Here is a 20,287-nt window from a genome sequence, read left to right on the forward strand (position 1 = left end):
AGTGACAACCAATAGAAATGCAGTAGCCAATGTGTTTCGGGGGCCAAAGGAACCCCTTTGGGCTATGATTGCTGGAATTACTGTAGACTGTGGTGAAATCTCATAAAAAGGGATCTTAATCCTAAAATAGGCAAATGTGAAGATCTCAGTGCCTGTGTAATGGCATTGCTAATACAATTGTTTTTTTTCTTTTGCTGACCACTTCCAGCATTTTCTTGCTGGTGGTGGACATGAGAAGCTCTGGTCTCTAGTAGTGAAATGACTATGCTGATAGCTCTCCTGTCAGCCGTCCTTGATTTAGACATACATGGTACAAAATCAATGACAGTAGAGTAAGGTGACCAGATTCTTAAAATGAAATCTAGGTATATAAATTTTTTCTTTTACTAGTAATGGCGGCAATCAGCGACTCTCTGCCCGTCGACGCCGCAGCCCGACCTTACAGCCTGTCAAGTATTACTCTCCTACGACTGGGTGGGGAGTGGAGGAGAACCACTCCGCCAGGGAAGGCAAGGAGACAAGTAGGCAGGAGGCTGGCCAGGACTTGAGCCAAGGCAGAAGAACATCCGAGTGGAGCTGGATGGGCATGCACCCGAAACTGAAGAAAAATTCCCTCCGCTCCGACCAGCACATGATCATCAGAAAGGGGCACAGATAATGGAAAAAAATACACCCCCTATGCTAGTAGGAGCCGCAGAGCGGGGGTGTGTAATTGAGATATTTTTTATTTTTATTATGCACTAAGGCCCCGTGCACACGAGACGCTGCTAAACTCGAGTTCAGAGGCATTTGGGCATTTTTTTCAACTGCCCCTGAACACATTTAATGTTATCCTATGTGTCCATGCACACAATCACGTTTTTTGGCGTTTAAAAGCAGTTGGGTTTATGTCAGTTTTTTCAGACGCAAAATTTTGGGTTCAGAAGTGTTCAGTTTTCGCGTTTCAGACGCAAATCGCGGGAAAAACGCCGCTAATCGCGGCAAAACGCGGTACCGGCGTTTTGCCGCGATTTCGTTTATAGACGTTTTTAAAGGTGACCTATTTTTTTACATTAGAAATCTCAAAAATGATGGCAAATGATGAAAAACCATAAAAAACATAAAAAATGTAATTGCTTGCATTGCATTGTGGACAATCCACAACTTGTGGCCAGGTGACGTGGCCAGTGGACAATCCGCAACTTGTGGCAGGTGACATGGCCAGGTGACGTGGCAAGTGGACAATCCACAACTTTTGGTAGGTGACGTGGCCAGGTAATGTGGCAGGTGACGTGGCCAGGTCACGTGGCCAGTGGACAATCCACAACTTGTGGCAGGTAACATGGCCAGGTGACGTGAAAAGTGTACAATCCACAACTTGTGGTAGGTGATGTGGCCAGGTGATGTGGCAGGTGACGTGGCCAGGTGACGTGGCCAGTGGAGAATCCACAACTTGTGGCAGGTTACATGGCCAGGTGACATGGCAGGTGACGTGGCCAGGTCATGTGGCAAGTGGACAATCCACAACTTGTGGCAGGTGACATGGCCAGGTGACGTGGCAGGTGATGTGGCCAGGTGACATGGCCTGGTGACGTGGCAAGTGGACAATTCACAACTTGTGGCAGGTGACGTGGCCAGCTGACGTGGCAGGTGACGTGGCCAGTTGACGTGGCAGGTGACGTGGCCAGTGGACAATCCACAACTTGTGGCCGGTGATGTGGCAGGTGATGTGGCCAGGTGACGTGGCCAGGTGATGTGGCAAGTGGACAATCCACAACTTGTGGCAGGTGACGTGGCCAGGTGACATGGCAGGTGATGTGGCCAGTGGACAATCCACAACTTGTGGCAGGTGATGTGGCCAGGTGATTTGGCAAATGGATAATCCACTTGTGGCAGGTGACGTGACAAGTGGACAATCCACAACTTGTGGCAGGTGTCGTGGTCAGGTGATGTGGCAAGTGGACAATCCACAACTTGTGGCAGGTGATGTGGCCAGTTGACGTGGCAGGTGACGTGGCCAGTGGACAATCCACAACTTGTGGCAGGTGACGTGGCCAGATGATGTGGCAGGTGACGTGGCCAGGTCACGTGGCAGGTGACGTGGCCAGGTGACATGGCAAGTGGACAATCCACAACTTGTGGCAGGTGTCGTGGACAGGTGACGTGGCCAGGTGATGTGGCAAGTGGACAATCCACAACTTGTGGCAGGTGACGTGGCCAGGTGACATGGCAGGTGATGTGGCCAGTGGACAATCCACAACTTGTGGCAGGTGACATGGCCAGGTGATTTGGCAAGTGGATAATCCACTTGTGGCAGGTGATGTAGCAAGTGGACAATCCACAACTTGTGGCAGGTGACGTGGCCAGTTGACGTGGCAGGTGACGTGGCCAGTGGACAATCCACAACTTGTGGCAGGTGACGTGGCCAGGTGATGTGGCAGGTGACGTGGCCAGGTCACGTGGCAGGTGACGTGGCCAGGTGACATGGCAAGTGGACAATCCACAACTTGTGGCAGGTGACGTGGCCAGGTGACGTGGCCAGTGGACAATCCACAACTTGTGGCAGGTGACGTGGCCAGGTGACATGGCAGATGACGTGGCAAGTGGACAATACACAACTTGAGGCAGGTGACGTGGCAAGTGGACAATCCACAACTTGTGGTAGGTGACGTGGCCAGGTGATGTGGCAGGTGACATGGCCAGGTCACGTGGCCAGTGGACAATCCACAACTTGTGGCAGGTGACGTGGCCAGTTGACGTGGCAGGTGACGTGGCCAGTGGACAATCCACAACTTGTGGCAGGTGACGTGGCCAGGTGACGTGGCAGGTGATGTGGCCAGGTGACGTGGCCAGGTGACATGGCAAGTGGACAATCCACAACTTGTGGCAGGTAACGTGGCAAGGTGACATGGCAGGTGACGTGGCCAGGTGACGTGGCCAGTGGACAATCCACAACTTGTGGCAGGTGACGTGGCCAGGTGACATGGCAAGTGGACAATCCACAACTTGTGGCAGGTGACGTGGCCAGTTGACGTGGCAGGTGACGTGGCCAGTGGACAATCCACAACTTGTGGCAGGTGACGTGGCAGGTGATATGGCCAGGTGACGTGGCAAGTGGACAATCCACAACTTGTGGCAGGTGACGTGGCCAGGTTACATGGCCAGTGGACAATCCACAACTTGTGGCAGGTGACGTGGCAAGTGACACGCTAAATACACGTGCACTGCTGCTCTCTCAGCTGCTCTGGTCTCACAAAATGGCTGAAATGGTTAAATAATACTGTTTTTTGAGCTTAGGGAGGGTCTTATGATGTTTCTTAACCAAATGCTTATAAACGCAAACGCGGTAAAACGCAGTAAAACGCCGCGAAATTCGCGGCAAAAACGGGCGTTTTAAACGCCATTTTTTGCGTTTGAAAACTTGTGTTTAGATGAGTTTGCATTTGCTTCTCGTGTGCATGGGGCCTAACTGTGCATGGGGCCTGTTCAAATCCAATCCGGGGACAAAACTGGGGACAGACTTGGTTCAGGGACAGTGTCCTCAATCCGGGGACTGTCCCGGAAACCAGGGATGTCTGGTTACCCTACAGTAGAGAGGTCACCTAGGGGCTTCGTCAAAAATTTTCTAGGGGGCCCCTGAAGCTCTGCATACATGTTAACAAACAGATGCCCACGGCGGTACGTACAATTCATTTTATCATGGTTGCTTTTAGATAAGGACTCAGAGCTTACCAATAAAAATCACTCAACAATATCCCTATCCCTGTGGATAAATACAAACACTTTAAAGTAGAATTGAAGCCAAATACTTTGGATGGCGTGGGGAAGGTTTAAAATCTCTCCTGATAAAATGCCGGGGAAGTGAGGAAAAATCAGCGGGGAAACAGAGAGCAATTAAAACCTGGCAGAGGTTCTAACCTTTCCCCACTCTATTCAGAAAACATTTTGGCTCATGTTCCACTTGAATTCTTTCCAAGATAAGCTTTTTTTCTATTAACTATTACATACAGTATACCAACCAGCAAGAAATAAAGTGTCTTTAGACTAAATGAGGCATCATGAAAATTCTTTCATTGGTGTGGTAAGAGACAAGAGTAAGAGAAGCTGGCATTCCTGCATAAGGAACATGTTAGATGGCCAATTCTGTCACTGGCAACACTTCTTCACCAGTCGGAAGTATAAAAACTGCATTCAGAGACTAAAGGTAACTGCTGGCACTTCACTAGACATATAGGCCCGGATTCACAAAGACTTACGCCGACGTATCTAATGATACGCCAGCGTAAGTCCACGGATGCGTCGTCGTATCTATGCGCCTGATTCACAGTACAAGATACGCCTGAATTTTGACTTCCTACGACCAACGTAAGTCTCCTACGCCGTCGTATCTTGGGTGCATATTTACGCTGGCCGCTAGGGGCGCTTCCATTGATTTACGTGTCGAATATGTAAATGAGCAAGATACGCCGATTCGCGAACGTACTTACGCCCGTCGCAGTAATCTACGCCGTTTACGTAAGGCGTACGTCCGTATGTTTACCTCTCATAAAGCAGGGGTAAGTCATGTTAAGGTATGGACGTCGGAAACGTCGGAACAGCCGTCATATTTTACGTCGTTTACGTAAGTCGTACGTGAATGGGGCTGGGCGTAAGTTACGTTCACGTCGTATGCATTGAGCCGTCGTATCTTAGGGAGTATATGCGACGTGATTCTGAGCATGCGAGCGCATGCGCCGTTCTTACGGCCATTCATTTACATGGGGGTCACAACTCATTTTAATACAACACGCCCACTACCTGCCTACTTTGAATTAGGCTGGCTTGCGCCGGCCTATTTACGCTACGCTGGCGTAAATATGGGAGCAAGTGCTTTGTGAATTCTCAGCTTGCCTCTCAATGTTAGGTCGGCGTAGCGCATATGAGATGCGCTACGCCGGCTCAAAGATGCGCTGATGTACCTGAATCTGGCCCATAGTGCAGAAAAACATAAAATAAACAATAGTGCTGCGCTTAACCACTTAAGGACCAAGCCTGCTTTTCAGACTCTGTGTTTACACATTAAAACATTTTTTTTTTTGCTAGAAAACACCCTAGAGAATAAAATGGCGGCCATTGCAATACTTTTTGTTACATCATATTTGCGCAGCAGTCTTACAAATGCACTTTTTTTTGGAAAAAATAAGACAGTAAAGTTAGCTCAATTTTTTTTATATTGTGAAAGATAATTTCACGCCGAGTAAATTGATACCCAACATGTCACGCTTCCAAAATTACGCCTGCTCGTGGAACGGCGTCAAACTTTTACCCCTTAAAATCTCCATAGGCGTCGTTAAAAAAATTCTACAGGTTGCATGTTTTGAGTTAGAGAGGCGGTCTAGGGCTAGAATTATTGCTCTCGCTCTAATGACCGCGGCGATACCTCACATGTGTGATCTCAACACCGTTTTCATATGCGGGCGCTACTCACGTGTACGTTCACTTCTGCACGCGAGCTCATCGGGTCGGGGCGCTTTAAAAAAAAAATCGTATTTATTTTACTTGATTTTATTTATTTTTACACTGTTTAAAAAAAAAAAATTGGGTCACTTTTATTCCTATTACAAGGAATGTAAACATCCTTTGTAATAGAAAAGGGCATGACAGGTCCTCTTAAATATGAGATCTGGTGTCAAAAAGACCTCATATCTCAGATTTAGACTAAAATGCAATAAAAAAATAAAATGGCCCTTTAAGATGTACGGGCGGAAGTGACGTTTTGACGTCGCTTCTGCCCTGCTATGGTATGGAGATGGGTGGGGGCCATCTTGCCCTCACTCGTATCCATACCCAGCCACGGATAGGACCATTCACCTCTGCCGCTACGGACAGCTAGGTTAAGCGGCGGAGGGCACGGGAGAGCAGCGGAGGGAACGGGAGAGCGGCGGGAGGGGGGCCCTCTCCCGCCGCCGATAACGGTGATCTCGCAGAAGTTCTCGAACCTGTGTGCTCTGACATGGAGAAAATCCCATGCTGGTGGCCGTGTATTTAAGATGGAGGCTGAGAAGCTGTTTAACCTTCTGGAACCAGCTCTAAAATGACCGAAAACAGGAAAAAAGACAGGAGGTGACAGCTCGTGAAGGAGCAGGTCGCCGGCAGCGTGCAAACGCACCCCAGTCCCGAGAGTGTTAGATTGCGTAACAGGTACGTGATCTGGCACAGAGCGGCCACGACTGGTATTGAACTTCCCTTTTCTAGTGCCGTTGTGCGTGTTGTACGTCACCGCGTTCTTGACGTTTGAAATTTCCGACAAAATTTGTGTGACCGTGTGTATGCAAGACAAGTTTGAGCCAACATCCACGGTTTTGTTGTCGGAATGTCCGATCGTCTGTACGCAGCATAACTGTGGGGGATGTGCTTTTGACTAGGGGAGACCAGAGATCCCTGTTTCTGCTTAGCAGGAACAAAAGATCTCCATTTCCCCTCTGACAGAACAGTGGTCTGCCTTGTTTACATAGTCAGACCACCATTCTGGCTCTCCTGAGAACAGTCGTCGGGTCGATCACAATCACCCCCTAGACCCTGTGCACATAATTACGTACTGGTCCTGCCGCAGTATATCTGCGTGGGGTGGTCCAGAAGTGGTTTAACCACTTGCCACCCAGCAATGACATATTGACGTCGGCAAAGTGGTTGTAGAATCCTGACTGGACGTCATATGACGTCCTCAGGATTTTGAGCCGCTGCGCGCCCCGGGGGCGCGCATCACGGCGATCGTTGTTGCAGGGTGTCAGTCTGACACCCCGCAACACTGATCAAGGTAAAGAGTCTCTCACGGAGACTCTTTACCACGTGATCAGCCGTGTCCAATCACGGCTGATCACGATGTAAACAGGAAAAGCCGGTAATCGGCTTTTCCTCACTCGCGTCTGTCAGACGCGAGTAGAGGAGAGCCAATCGGCTGCTCCTGTGACAGGGGGGGGGGGGGTTGTGCTGATCGATTATCAGCACAGCCCCCCTAGGATGCCCACTGGACCACCAGGGATTAAAAAAAAGGTATGCCACCCTAGACCACCAGGGATGAGAAGGACACAAAAAATGGATGCCAATCAGTTCCCGCAATGGATGCCAATCAGTGCCCACAATGGGCATCACTGATTGGCAGGCATTGTTTGGCACTGATTGGCATCCATTAGTACAACACATACGATAGTGCCCATCTATGCCCATCCGTGCCACCTATCAGTGCCCATCCATGCCGCCTATCAGTGCCCATTCGTGCCGCCTATCTGTGCCCATCCGTGCCGCCTATCCGTGCCCAGCCGTGCCGCCTATTTGTGCCCATCTGTGCCACCTATCCAGGCCCATCCGTGCTGCCTATCCAAGCCCATCCATGCCGCCTATCCGTGCCGCCTATCAGTGCCCATCCATGCCGCCCATCAGTGCCGCATATTAGTGCCCATCAATGCCACCACATCGGTGCCCATCAGTGCAGTACCATCAGTGCCCATCAGTGAAGGAGAAAACGTACTTATTTACAATGTTTTATAACAGAAACAAAAAAACTTTTTTTTTCAAAACATTTTGGTGAATTTTTTAGTTTTTTTGCAGAAAAAAAATATCCCAGAGGTGATCAAATACCACCAAAGGAAAGCTCTATTTGTGGGTACAAAATGATAAAAAATGTGTTTGGGTACAGTGTAGCATGACCGCGCAATTGTCATTCAAAGTGCAACAGCGCTGAAAGCTAAAAATTGGTCTGGGCGGGAAGGTGTATAAGTGCCCGGTATGGAAGTGGTTAAACTCCTAAACTGACAGCAGAGCTCGAAGGCTCCTGCGTCACTTCCGGTTTCAGCGTCACCTGGCTCCACTCCACGCGTATCGTCACGGTCATGTAATAGTCATAATAGTGCAGAGGGTATAGTGCAGCAAAATTTGCACTTTTTATTTACTTCACTTTGTTGGAACACAATTAGGTTGGATGCGGCTACCCATTATTAGCCCAGTTGTACATTTTAAGGTAGGGTTGGATAACACATTTGGTTTTGTTAATTGAATTGTGAATTTCTAAAAATAGAAAATTTCAGCTGTTTTTTTTCCCCTCTTTTTGTAAATCTCATGCCGCGTACACACAGCGACGTTTTTAAAAACGTCATTTAAAATGATGGTGTGTGGGCTTCACATCGTTTTTCGGCTTCTGAAAAACAGCAAAAAAAAATTCCGAACATGCTGCATTTTTTAACGTCGTTTTAAAAAATGTTGTTTTCCGTGTTGTAAAAAATGGTCGTGTGTGGGCTAAAACGACGTTTTAAACCCGCGCATGCTCAGAAGCAAGTTATGAGACGGGAGCGCTCGTTCTGGTAAAACTACCGTTCATAATGGAGTAAGCACATTCATCGCGCTGTAACAGACAGAAAAGCGCGAATCGTCTTTTACTAACACGGAATCAGCTAAAGCAGCCCAAAGGCGAATAGAACTTTCCCTTTATAGTGCCGTCGTACGTGTTGTACGTCACCGTACTTTTTTCATCATTTTTTAAAAACGATGGTGTGTGGGCAACGTCGTTTTTAATGATGAAGTTGAAAAAACTTCGTTTTTTGAACATGCTGAAAAATTATCATGTGTACGCGGGATTAGGTGTGTTAAAAGTGCTGTATCAGATGGTCACCACTGCCATTCTTTCTTATTTGCCAGAACAATGAAATTCTTACATTTATAGATCCATGTCTGCTTGTGATGTTCTTTGTAACCACCATGTTGTCTCTATCTCCCAGGACCAATAGCGAAAAGGCTGCCCCGTCGCTTGGAGGTTACGGAGGGTGGAAACGCAGCATTTTGCGCAGAGACGGAAAGTGAAGTGGAGCAGGTCGGTTGGACCCACAATGGTCATATCATGTTTGAGGATCACCGGACAGTGGTACAGAGTTTTGGAAGGACACATGTCATGGTTCTGGTGGGGGTAACGCAGAAGGATAGTGGCATCATCCAGTTCCATGCTGGGCTTTCTGAATCCACATGTCAGCTTCGAGTTAAAGGTAAGAAAGAGGGGTAGCTAAAAGCGGGAAAATAGTACAAAAAAAAAAGCTTGTATAAATTTAAACCATGGGCTTAAATTAAAAGAGAGTAAAACAGCTCAAATCTTTACCCTGAAAGACACAACTGATTCCAAGGACTGGGCTGTCATTGGATCATGGCCAATATAAGTCTTCTAGTCTCTGTCTGAGAATCTTGTGAGGAAATATGTGTTGATGGAGCTATGGACCCCAGAGTGGACGGCAAACAGGAGTCTAAATCTGGCTTTTTATAGGCAGTTTTCTGTCATCTGGGGTCAGGGCCGTCTTTAATATGGTTTGGGCCCTGGGCAAACATTTTTTTTGGGCCCCCCTCCAGCTTATTTTGGGCCTGGCTGGTTCATATGTATGTGTTTTGGCGGTCCTCATTTGTGCAGGTACAGCAGCCTATTGATTTGAATGGGCTGCCATGCCTTAATTTCCTGCAGAAAAAAAGGTGCATTCAGCATTTTAAAAATACAGCCTTGAAATCCATTCTGCTTTTGCACCATGCTACTTACCTGCAGTTCTTGCACACACAAACGCACTGTGTTTTTAAAAGCGTGACCTAAACGTCTAAAAATGCAGCAAGTTTGACAGTGCGGGAACTGCAGATAAGTCACAGCAGACAGCAGAATGGACAGACAGTGCTGTATTTCAGTGCTTGATGGGCATAGGGGTGCAGTGTGCGCAGGCTATTACATGAGGCATGCGCTTTTCTTTGCAGGAAACGCAGGCATGGCGGCCCATTCAAATGAATGGGCTGCTGTGCCTGCGCAAATGTGGGCCTCCAAAACACATACATGTGAACCAGCCAGGCCCAAAATAAGCCCATCAAGCAGTTAAATACAGACAGTAATGCCATGTGCTCTGAGGCCTTACTCAGCCTGGACTGCAGGTCTGGTCTGTGATTTAAAGAGTTCCTCTATTTTACACATGGCATGGCATGGGGTCCCATGGTGCTAAAGCAGAATGGACAGACGGTGCTGTGACCCCATGCCATGCCATGTGTAAAATAGAGGAACTTTTTAAAACACTGACCAGACCTGCAGTGAATCATCAAATATTATAAAGACTTTGGGCACACTCTACAGAAAACTTCTATTTACAACATAGATTAGCAAACAGTGACATACCTTGAGGAGCAGGACATGAAGAAGTCAGCCTCGGGAAGAGCAAACTGGGGATGTTATAAAATCACATTCTAATTCACTTATATGTACAAGCAGCACCCAGTGGCAGGAAGGGAGAAGTGCACGTCTAAAGGGAAGCCAGGGGTGCTGTACATTTTAAAACACTGGGAAGGGAAGCAGTACTGTCACTGGCTGTGTGCCGCTGATGATTTTCAGCCTGATTTGTGGGCAGCACAGGGGCTTAACGGGCGGCAGGGCCACCATCAGGAATTATGGGGCCACTTACACAGCTTCAGGCATGGGCCCCCTGGAGCAGAGAACCGGGGGGGGGGGCCTGAAATTGAGAAGCAGGGGGGGGGCTGCCGCGAATTTAGAAGTGGGGGGGCCTTTACAAAAAAAGAAATAAAGAAAGAAATAAAGAAAAATATATATAAAAAAAGGGATGTGGCCATCCAGGGCCCTGGGGACCTCTGGGCCCTTTAATAAAAAGAAAAAAAGAAATAAAAAATATATATAAAATATATATATATTTTTTTTAAAAAGGGGGTTGCCATCTGGGGCCCTGGGGACCTCTGGGCCCTTTAATAATTTGTTTTTAATAAAAATAAATTACAAAAAAAGGGGGTTGCCATCCGGGACCTCTGGGCCCTTTAATAAAAAATAAAAAAATATATATAAAAAAATAAACATTTATAAAAAAAGGGGGGGTTGCCATCCAGGGCCATGGGGACCTCTGGGCCCTTTAATAAAAAAAAATAAAAAAAATATATAAACAAAAAAAATAAAATAAACATTTATAAAAAAATAAAAAAGGGTGTTTGCCACATGGGGCCCTGGGGACCTCTGAGCCCTTTAATAAAAAAAAAAAATATATATATATATATAAAAAAAAGAAAGAAAAAGAAAAAAAAAAAAGAAAATAATATGAAAAAAATAATTATAAAAACAAGGGGGGTTGCCATCCGGGGCCCTGGGGACCTTTAATAAAAAAATAAAAATATATTAAAAAAAAATTTTTTTTTATTTAAAAATAAATAAAAAAAGGGGAGTTGCCATCTGGGGCCCTGGGGGCCTCCGGACCCCTAAAAAAATAAAAAAAAATAAAAAAAAAATGTTTTTTTCAAAGGGGGTTGCTTTGGGCCCCCAACAGTGACAGGGCCCTGGGCAGCTTCCCCATTTGCCCTGTGGTAAAGACGGCCCTGTCTGGGGTATCACAAAGAATCCCGGAGTAGCCTGTAGAGTATTAGAAGAATGAAGGCACCATAGAGTTTTGAACAAGTCTAGTAACAATTAGGCCTCGTACACACGACCGAACATGTCTGCTGAAACTGGTCCGCGGACCAGTTCCCGCGGACATGTTCGGTCGTCTGTATGGACGAGTGGACCTGACTCCCGTCCGAGCGGACAGGTTTCCAGCGGACCGTTTTCATCGGACATGTCCCCTCATGTGTACGAGGCCTTATATTCATCAAGATATGTAAACAGAAAGCCAATGCGTTTCAGGGGCTCAAACTCCCCCCTTCATCAGGTGGTCGCTGCAGCAGCCACTTACATTTACAGCCACTTTCAGGAACGTGTACATGGGAATATTGCGCCTTGCAGTGCAGGGGGAATCCCATGGCAAGGGTAGTTTTGTCATTTCCCTAGAGTTCCCCCTAAAGGTTGCATAAGAACACCACTTCAAAGAATGATCTGCCTGTAAATTGCTGCGTCAGGGACATTCTGTAAGGAGTTGGCACAATATACAACTCAGAAGCAACTTACTAATGCGGTAAGCAAATGTGTCGGTCTCCTCTTACCTCCAGCTTTGCATCATATTATGCCTGATCTTTATCTCAGCTCTGCTCTTCTTACTTTACGAGAAGAAGCCTTAAGTAATAACAGGCTGATGTATAAAATGGAGAGCGGGTCTTAAATGTGGCCCCTCATTTCACCAAAGGGCCGTGTATGATATTTGATATATGTAATGCTACAGTAAACTGTCATAGACTGAATACCTCCTGGAGAACATGGTCATAGACTGGGCTACTAGAGTTGTTGGAGATTGGAGCCATACCGTAGGAGAAAGTCAGGGTATACTCGTAATAGAAATGCAAAAAACACAGTCACTTCCAGCACTAATAGGTCTTCCAAGGTGTGGCGTAACGGCAGGGCCGGTACAAGGGTTGGGCAGGAGGAGCGGCTGCCCCTGGCGCAAGGGTTTAATGCAGGGATGGGGGCCACCCTGACCCTAACCCTAAGGGAAAGGGGGCACAGTTTGGCAACTTTGCCCTGGGCGCTGGATGACCTTGTCCCGCCACTGCGTAACGGATATCAGATAAAATGGTGGTGTGAAAGGTATATATGGTATCCCAAAGCTTGGTGGATCCTGCCTTCCTCAGATGGGGTAATCAGAAATCAACTACAAGAAAAACATAAATGGATGGCACGCACACCTAGTGCATTACCAGAGATAATTTATTAATACGATTTTTTTTTCCTCAGAGCTAGGCTGCCTGCCTCTGAGGAGGGGTGTGTGCCCCCGAAACGCGTTACTGTACCCCCTGTTCTGTGCATGTCCATGCACTGTGTTTATGGCTTTTTGTCAGTTGCATTTTGTGAGGACCCACTTTTACACAAGAATGTCTTCTTATTAAATGATCTCTGGTAATGTACACTAAGTGTTCGCGTCTTCCATTTTTGTTTTTCTTGTATACCCGCACTGGGGTGTATGTACCATGCCCAAGCACATTTGACCCACAAAGTCTGGTGTGTTTCAGTAGCGTATTGCTTTGTCCTATGCTCATGTACGATTCAATGTACCATGCCCTAACCTGCATGAAAGAGGTGGTCTGGACAATGATCAGTTGTACTTCGGCAAGGTACACTTAATTGTGATTGCTAACTTGAAACCCATCTTTGAGATAACCTTAAAAAAAAAACAGCTTACAAAACTACAAGTCAAGCTCTTTAATCTTTCAGTTAAATTATTATATACAATAGTGTAGTATATCCTCCTCCAATTCACCCCCCAAAGGAAAGAGACCATCACTTCGTGCCTTGCCTTTCTTTGATCCTCCATGATCCCTCCCTCCTGAGTCCTGCCTCCATGATCCCTCCCCTCCTGAGTCCTGCCTCCATGATCCCTTCCCTCCTGAGTCCTGCCTCCATGATCCCTCCCCTCCTGAATCCTGCCTCCATGTTCCCTCCCTTCCTGAGTCCTGCCTCCATGATCCCTCCCCTCCTGAGTCCTGCCTCCATGATCCCTCCCCTCTTGAGTCCTGCCTCCATGATCCATCCCTCCTGAGTCCTGCCTCCATGATCCCTCCCCTCCTGAATCCTGCCTCCACGATCCCTCCCCTCCTGAGTCCTGCCTCCATGATCCCTCCCCTCCTGAGTCCTGCCTCCATGATCCATCCCTCCTGAGTCCTGCCCCCCTGATCTATCCCTCCTGAGTCCTGCCCACCTGATCTATCCCTCTAGAGTCCTGCCTCCATGATCCATCACACCATCCATCCTGACTCCATCACACCATCCCTCCTGCCTCCATCACCTCCTCTATTTATTACCTTAAGATGTGCCTGCCTGCCCTGGGCTGGGCTGCCACGCTCACGCTGTCACTCTGTCCCTGACTCTCTGGATCGCCAGGACACTTAGACCACTATGAGGGCGCCTCCATTCTCCTGTACAGCTCCGCTCGCCTCCTAATCCTGGTGAATGTTTTTAAATTCTGGCGTGCCTGGCGGGATGCGCCATGACATCACTCCATTAGCCTTGTCACCAGTAGTAGCGCGCCGCCAGCCCAGCCTCTGTCAAGTCCACCCTCGGGCTGGGGAAATTGCCAGAAATTGCCAAAAAATACGGGCGGCTGTGGTTGGCTACACTGCTTGCTGCCCAGCCACTGACGAGCGCCCCTTTCTACAGCGCCCATGGCACTTGCCATATGTGCCATACCCCAGATACGCCACTGTGTATGGGCCCGGTAAAGGTCAGTGCAGGCCAAAGGAGTAGTGGGGAGAAAGGACAACCGTACTCTATGGCAGTGTTTCTCAACTCCAGTCCTCAAGGCGCCCCAACACGTGATGTTTTCAGGATTTCCCTAAGATGAAACGGCTGTGCTAATTACTAAGGCAGTTAAACTGATCAAATCGCCTGTGCAAAATAATGGAAAACCTGAAAACATGACCTGTTGGGGCGCCTTGAGGACTAGAGTTGAGAAACACTGCTCTATGGTACAAGGCAATGACTAGAGTACACTCTCAGAGGCTGGGGACATATGTCACCTGAGATTGCTGGGGTCCAAGGGCCACACTGGAAACGCCACAGGTTGGGCATGGTGGATCAAAAAGCTTCTCTTTATCTACAGGTATCAATCTATATAGAGTGAATATGTCTATATACTGTACAATACTTTGGCAGTAAGCAAACTTAGATGCCCAAAGATTGTTCATGCATAGTGGCCCTTTGGTGACCGCCATTGGCAAGACAGTAAAGGGTTAATTTTTCTGTTGGCTCATGCCCAGAGAGTGGTCATAATATCTGGCAATGGCAATCTATTTTCAGATATATGCTTCTCCCCCCGCAGTCCTTGTCATTTAAATATAGGCCTGAAAATACTTTGTGTATTTATGTATTCTGGAATTATCCGTGTTAAAGGGACAGTGCATGGACAAGGCAATGGGAAATTAAAAATAAATAACACCCGTTCTTACAATATACCAGTGAATGACTCCTCAAAAACAATTGTGTAGTTGCTGCTACACACAACTAGTGTTTAAATAGAAAAAAATGAAAAAATAAACAGCGCTCGCACTTATATGTATGATCTGGTGAGTGCGGTATATGTATGATCTGGTGAGTGCGGTAGATGTATGATCTGGTGAGTGCGGTATATGTATGATCTGGTGAGTGCGGTATATGTATGATCTGGTGAGTGCGGTATATGTATGATCTGGTGAGTGCGGTAGATGTATGATCTGGTGAGTGCGGTAGATGTATGATCTGGTGAGTACGGTAGATGTATGATCTGGTGAGTGCGGTATATGTAGATTGGCACATGGTGGAGTGGAGCGCATATTGTTACAATTTTGTTATGCATGTGGGAGATATGGAACACTGAATATGAAAAAGTTCAGCTCCAATGGGAATTTGGAGACGTTGCCCAAATCCCTAGTTTTGCATAGAAAACGCAAGCGCAAGAACCCTCTGGTGGGACTTTAGAAGGCAATGAATACAAAGGTTTGTGTATATAGACAATGATTGTTTTAAAATAGATATTTAATACAAAAAGTCAAAAATACATACAAAGTATAAATCAAAAATTTACAAATTCAATAATGTGTATCCACATGAGATAATAACAAACCACTTGATTTATATCACTCTTGTACAATGTACAGAGTGAAACTCAACGCGTTTCAAAGATTATATGTCATTCCTCTTCATCAGGAGAAAGTGGTGTATTGATTTATGATATCTACAATTTAAGAGATACAGTAAGTACAAATGTAATTATTCTACAAAACAAACTTGGGTGTGGGACGGGCCTTCTTTATTCCCCCAACTTGGCTTCCCCTTTTCATCCCCATTGCCAGATGCTCTTGCGTTTTCTATGAGGTTTTTTTGTGGGATCTTTATGGGCATTTCTGTTATAATTTGTATACATATAAGTGTGAGCGCTGTTTTTGTATTGGAAATATACCGTATATACTCGAGTATAAGCCGAGTTTTTCAGCCCTTTTTTTAAGGCTGAAAATACCCCTCTCAGCTTATACTCGAGTCAGTGTACCTGAAATTATTGAGAGTCTGCAGGCATCCATTGTTTAAAAGTCGTGGCCTCTGCCTGGTCCCACCTATCACGAACGTTCTCTCATCCTCGGACTCAGTTTCCCAGCAGACACTGTGTTCAGTGTTTCCGCCAATCACGGACGTCATTTCATCCTCAGACAAGAGGACGTCCGTGATACGGAACACTAAACACGGTGTCTTCTGGGAAACTGAGTCCGAGGATGAGAAAACGTCCGTGATAGGCAGAACTGTGTCTGCTGGGAGACGCCTATCACGGAAGGGACCAGGAGGAGACTGCGACTTTTAAACAATGAATGGACGCCCGCAGCCTGTCAATTTCAGGTACACTGACTCGGGCACAGTGAGGCTGCAATGGGCACAGTGAGGATGGGCACAGTGAGGATGGCACAGTGAGGTTGGAATGGGCACAGTGAGGTTGCAATGGGCACAGTGAGGTTGACAAAGTGAGGTTAGGCACAGTGAGGTTGGGCACAGTGAAGTTGCAATGGTCACAGTGAGGTTGGGCACAGTGAGGTTGCATTGGGCACAGTGAGGCGTGCAAATGAGCATTATTGACCCTCTTTTCCCCTTACAGTAGCTGCTGCATTCTCACCCGAGGGTTATACTCTAGTCAATACGTTTCCCCAGTTTTTTGTGGCAAAATTAGGTACCTCGGCTTATACTCGGGTATATACGGTGATGAGGATGAGGCCCTGACTCAAGACAGGGAAATTCTGTACTGCTTACTGATTCAAATCAAACGCAAGAATAGACTAGACACACAGTCTGCTTGCTGTTTCCCAGAAGTGGAGGGAGAAAAGTCCTCTCACTATAGTTTTATTTAGCCACATGAAATCACAAGACATGCATTTGATTGGTTCACATTATACAGCCACACCCATCGATCCTCCCAATCACCCACTGCTCCTCCCATTCACCCTCCCCTCACCCACCCCTTTACACGCCCTCCTGTGAACACATGTAAAATCCTTTGTTCAATACTAAAACACAGGGGTTTCTTGGTCATCTTTGCAAGGGTTGCTTAGTCCAAACAGTCAACAGGTAAAGTCTCTTTCACATTGCCATGTTGGTTTCTCCGTATGAATACAAGAAGCAGACAGAAGGAGGAGGAGGCCATGGAGAATAAGGAGTCATGGGGGGATGGGAGAACATCTGCTCTTGGTTTCAAATAGCTTTATCCTTCACTTTCAATGCTGTGTTCTTTTGACTTTTAAAACTTAAAGCGGTTCTCCACCCTAAAGTGGAGTCCCGCTGATCGGAACCCTCCCCCCCTCCGGTGTCACATTTGACACCTTTCAGGGGGAGGGGGGTGCAGATACCTGTCTAAAGACAGGTATTTGCACCCACTTCCGGCCCGGCATTCACGGGCAAAAAACGGGCATTCCGTCACATCCCGTCACCCCCCCCCCCCCCGTTGTGTGCTGGGAACACTCGGCTCCCAGCACACAGCGGGAGCCAATCGGCGGGCGCGGCGCGACTCGCGCATGCGCCGTAGGGAACCGGGCAGTGAAGCCGCAGCGCTTCACTTCCTGGTTCCCTCAGCGTGGATGGCGGGGGGAGCAGCAGAGAGACGAGCGATCGCTCATCCTCTGCTGCGGACGGCGCTGGACTCCAGGACAGGTAAGTGTCCTAATATTAAAAGTCAGCAGCTGCAGTATTTGTAGCTGCTGGCTTTTAATATTTTTTTCCCATGGCACATCCGCTTTAATATCATATCTGACAAATCTTCATGTAAGGATAATAAGACACTTATTGTGACATATACTTTTCACACATGCATATATAAAAAGAAATATAAAAACAACAATATAGAAACAATATGAAAATATAAAAGAGATTAAACATTTTAGTGGTTCTAATAAAAAATTAGCCTAAATCAAAAATAGAATTATTTTTTTTTGTCAAAGTGTATTTTTGTGCGTGTACTCGAGAGAGGAGCCGGACTGCAGGAGTTGGGAGTAGGCAGGCCTCCCCCAGAGGCAATCTGCCACCTTTCTCCATGCCCCGGGTGGCAATGGCGGGTGCGTGAGGGGGTCCTCCCACACAGCCCGCCCTACCTGCTCCGCTTTGAAGCCCAACGGGACAGAGGGAGTGAGAGGATTAGCCCGCTCAACCAGCCCCGTTAGTCCTTCGCCTCTCTTTTAGAGACCGCGTGGTCAAAGTGCATGTGTGTTAACCCAATTTCGAGTGCGTGTGTAGGTGTGGTGGTTTTTGTGGGAGGGGGGTGGGCGTACTAAGCGCAGGCTTACCTCACATAGCACACCCACCGGGAGCCGGGCTGAGACCACCAAACTCAATTCACATGTAGCCGAGACTGGGATCCGAACCCCTAGCTGCAGAGGTGAATGGCTTGTCAGCGCAGTGCCAATCGCGTTGAGCCACCGCAGCTCCCCAAAAATAGAAATTTTACCCATATCTACCACAACGGTACCTGAATAAGATTAAAATGGCACTTCTCAGAAACATAGACTGAAATGAGGTGCAATATTAAAAAAGAACTCCATAATGCATAATTGTGTAGAAGAAAGGTAAAACCTCTGTAGCATCCTTCATGCACACCTAACCAAAGATAGTCCAGGATTTCCTCTTCTGTGCATTAATCTGTCCTTGTCTGATGCAGCTCGTGGGTCCAGCATTGCTGCGGCTTCTGGGGAGCCGGTCAGTAGGTCTATGGATGTCGGACAGCCCATCTGTCTTAGCTGCCAGGTGCCCAGCTCTGGGGCCAAAGTGCGCTGGATGAAAGATGGTAAGGAGATGGAGACCGGCGGACGCTTCTCCCTCCAATCAGATGGCAGAATGAGGCGGCTTCTCATCTCGTCTTTAGAACCATTGGATTCGGGAAATTATACTTGTCACTCTGCTGACGACAACATCAGCTTCTCCGTCACAGTGACAGGTAAGAAAACCTGCATTGATTTCCATTGACTGAGTAGAACTCTATTCCAATTAAAGTGTATGTAAACATACAGTGCCTTGAAAAAGTATTCATACCCCTTGACATTTTCCACATTTTGTCATGTTACAACCAAAAACGTAAATGTATTTTATTGGAATTTTATGGGAGAGACCAACACAAAGTGGCACATAATTGTGAAGTGGAAGGAAAATGATAAATCGTTTTCAATTTTTTTTACAAAATAAATATCTGAAAAGTGTGGTGTGCATTTGTATTTAGCCCCCTTTACTCTGATACTCCTAACTAACTTCTAGTGGAACCAATTGCCTTCAGAAGTCCCCTAATTAGTAAATAGAGTTCACCTGTGTGTAATTTAATCACAGTATAAATACAGCTGTTCTGTGAAGCCCTCAGAGGTTTGGTAGAGAACATTAGTGAACAAATAGCATCATGAAGGCCAAGAAACACACCAGACAGGTCAGGGATAAAGTTGTGGAGAAGTTTAAAGCAGGGTTAGGGTATAAAAAAAGATCCCAAGCATTGAACATCTCATGGAGCTCTGTTCAATCCATCATCCGAAAATGGAAAGAGTATGGCACAACTGCAAACCTACCAAGACATGGCCGCCCACCTAAACTGACGGGCAAGGAGAGCATTCATCAGAGAAGCAGCCAAGAGGCCCATGGTAACTCTGGAGGAGCTGAAGAGATCCACAGCTCAGGTGGGAGAATCTGTCCACAGGACAATTATTAGTTGTGCTCTCCACAAATCTGACCTTTATGGAGGAGTGACAAGAAGAAAGCCATAAGAAGTCCTGTTTGCAGTTTGTGAGAAGCCATGTGGGGGACACAGCAAACATGTGGAAGAAGGTGCTCTAGTCAGATGAGATCAAAATTGAACTTTTTGGCCTAAAAGCAAAATGCTATGTGTGGCTCAAAACTAACACTGAATCTGTGACGGTATTGGTATGATATCCCCGTCAACGTTCCCTTCTTCCCATAACGAAAATCACCCCAATATTCCACGAGAAGGAATATCCCTGGAGTCGCCCAGAAAGCCACACATGCCAAGCTTACTGCTGGAACAACACAGACTTTAATGGTTTTTCTTCTCAGCTTTTTATACAGTCCAAGACATTGAAGCAACAATGAAATCTCCACCCCCCCTAATCACACACTAAGGCTAATTACTAAAACATTCCAGACAGGTCGGCACCGACCGACAATTATCATGTCTAATCACTGCACATTCCTTAAACAACAAACCACCTTCACACACTGAGTTTCCTAAGCAGACGTTTCGTCTGCTTCCAGTTTGACACCTATTAACACCTCTGAGAATCACTAGGTTGTAGACAGGGTTATCACACAATTAAAGGCCTTTCAAAAGCTAGCCTTATTTAACATATGAACAGTGTTCACAGAGAGAGATGAATCACACATGAAAACACCTGTTACCTGTAACCC

The 20,287-nt window shown here is 46.8% G+C and overlaps 1 protein-coding gene across 2 annotated transcripts in view; it reads left to right on the forward strand.

Moving 5' to 3' along the window:
- OBSL1 (obscurin like cytoskeletal adaptor 1) overlaps positions 1–20,287 on the forward strand; it is a 152,282-nt gene that overhangs the window by 25,001 nt on the left and 106,994 nt on the right. For both annotated transcript variants that reach the window (XM_040358074.1, XM_040358076.1), the window contains exons 4-5: positions 8,730–8,990; positions 18,546–18,821. In XM_040358074.1, the coding sequence (XP_040214008.1) occupies positions 8,730–8,990; positions 18,546–18,821 (537 nt within the window). The remainder of the gene's footprint in view (positions 1–8,729; positions 8,991–18,545; positions 18,822–20,287) is intronic.

This window comes from Rana temporaria, chromosome 6, assembly GCF_905171775.1.
Source record: "Rana temporaria chromosome 6, aRanTem1.1, whole genome shotgun sequence".
Taxonomy (NCBI): domain Eukaryota; kingdom Metazoa; phylum Chordata; class Amphibia; order Anura; family Ranidae; genus Rana; species Rana temporaria.